Raw genomic sequence first — 416 nt, 5'->3', positions numbered from 1 at the left:
AAATCTAGCGTGTTTTTGACTCAACGTTACCGTGCGCACGACCTTGCCGCTCTTCTCATGTTTTGGATTAATTTTACGATTGATTACTCCTTCTTGCACGTCCCACTCACCACTGTCAGGACGGGGGTAATTACCAGCCACGTCGCGTACCAGAAGTAGCTGACGGTTTTGTTCGTCATCATCTGCAGGTCGCGAATTGTTCTTCCGACACCTGGAGAACGAAGCATTTCATTATTATGTTAGTTTATATTGATTAATCGTTCTGTTGATATTCTCATATTGTTATACTACTTGTTCTATTTATTGGTTTATACGATTATGTGCTATTACATAATTTTCTCCCTTAGTATATGACTTTTTGTATATAAGCTATGACCATTTCCATATTTCTCCAACCATATTAAAACCCAACGACT

At 38.7% G+C, this 416-nt stretch overlaps 1 protein-coding gene across 2 annotated transcripts in view; it reads right to left on the bottom strand.

Moving 5' to 3' along the window:
- LOC119593709 (sodium- and chloride-dependent glycine transporter 2-like) overlaps positions 1–416 on the bottom strand; it is a 32,059-nt gene that overhangs the window by 2,126 nt on the left and 29,517 nt on the right. For both annotated transcript variants that reach the window (XM_037942678.1, XM_037942679.1), the window contains exon 12: positions 111–211. In XM_037942678.1, the coding sequence (XP_037798606.1) occupies positions 111–211 (101 nt within the window). The remainder of the gene's footprint in view (positions 1–110; positions 212–416) is intronic.

The sequence above is a fragment of the Penaeus monodon genome, chromosome 32, assembly GCF_015228065.2.
Source record: "Penaeus monodon isolate SGIC_2016 chromosome 32, NSTDA_Pmon_1, whole genome shotgun sequence".
Lineage (NCBI taxonomy): Eukaryota > Metazoa > Arthropoda > Malacostraca > Decapoda > Penaeidae > Penaeus > Penaeus monodon.
The sequence above is the reverse complement of the archived record's forward strand: the minus strand, read 5'-3'. Positions and strand labels throughout refer to the sequence as shown.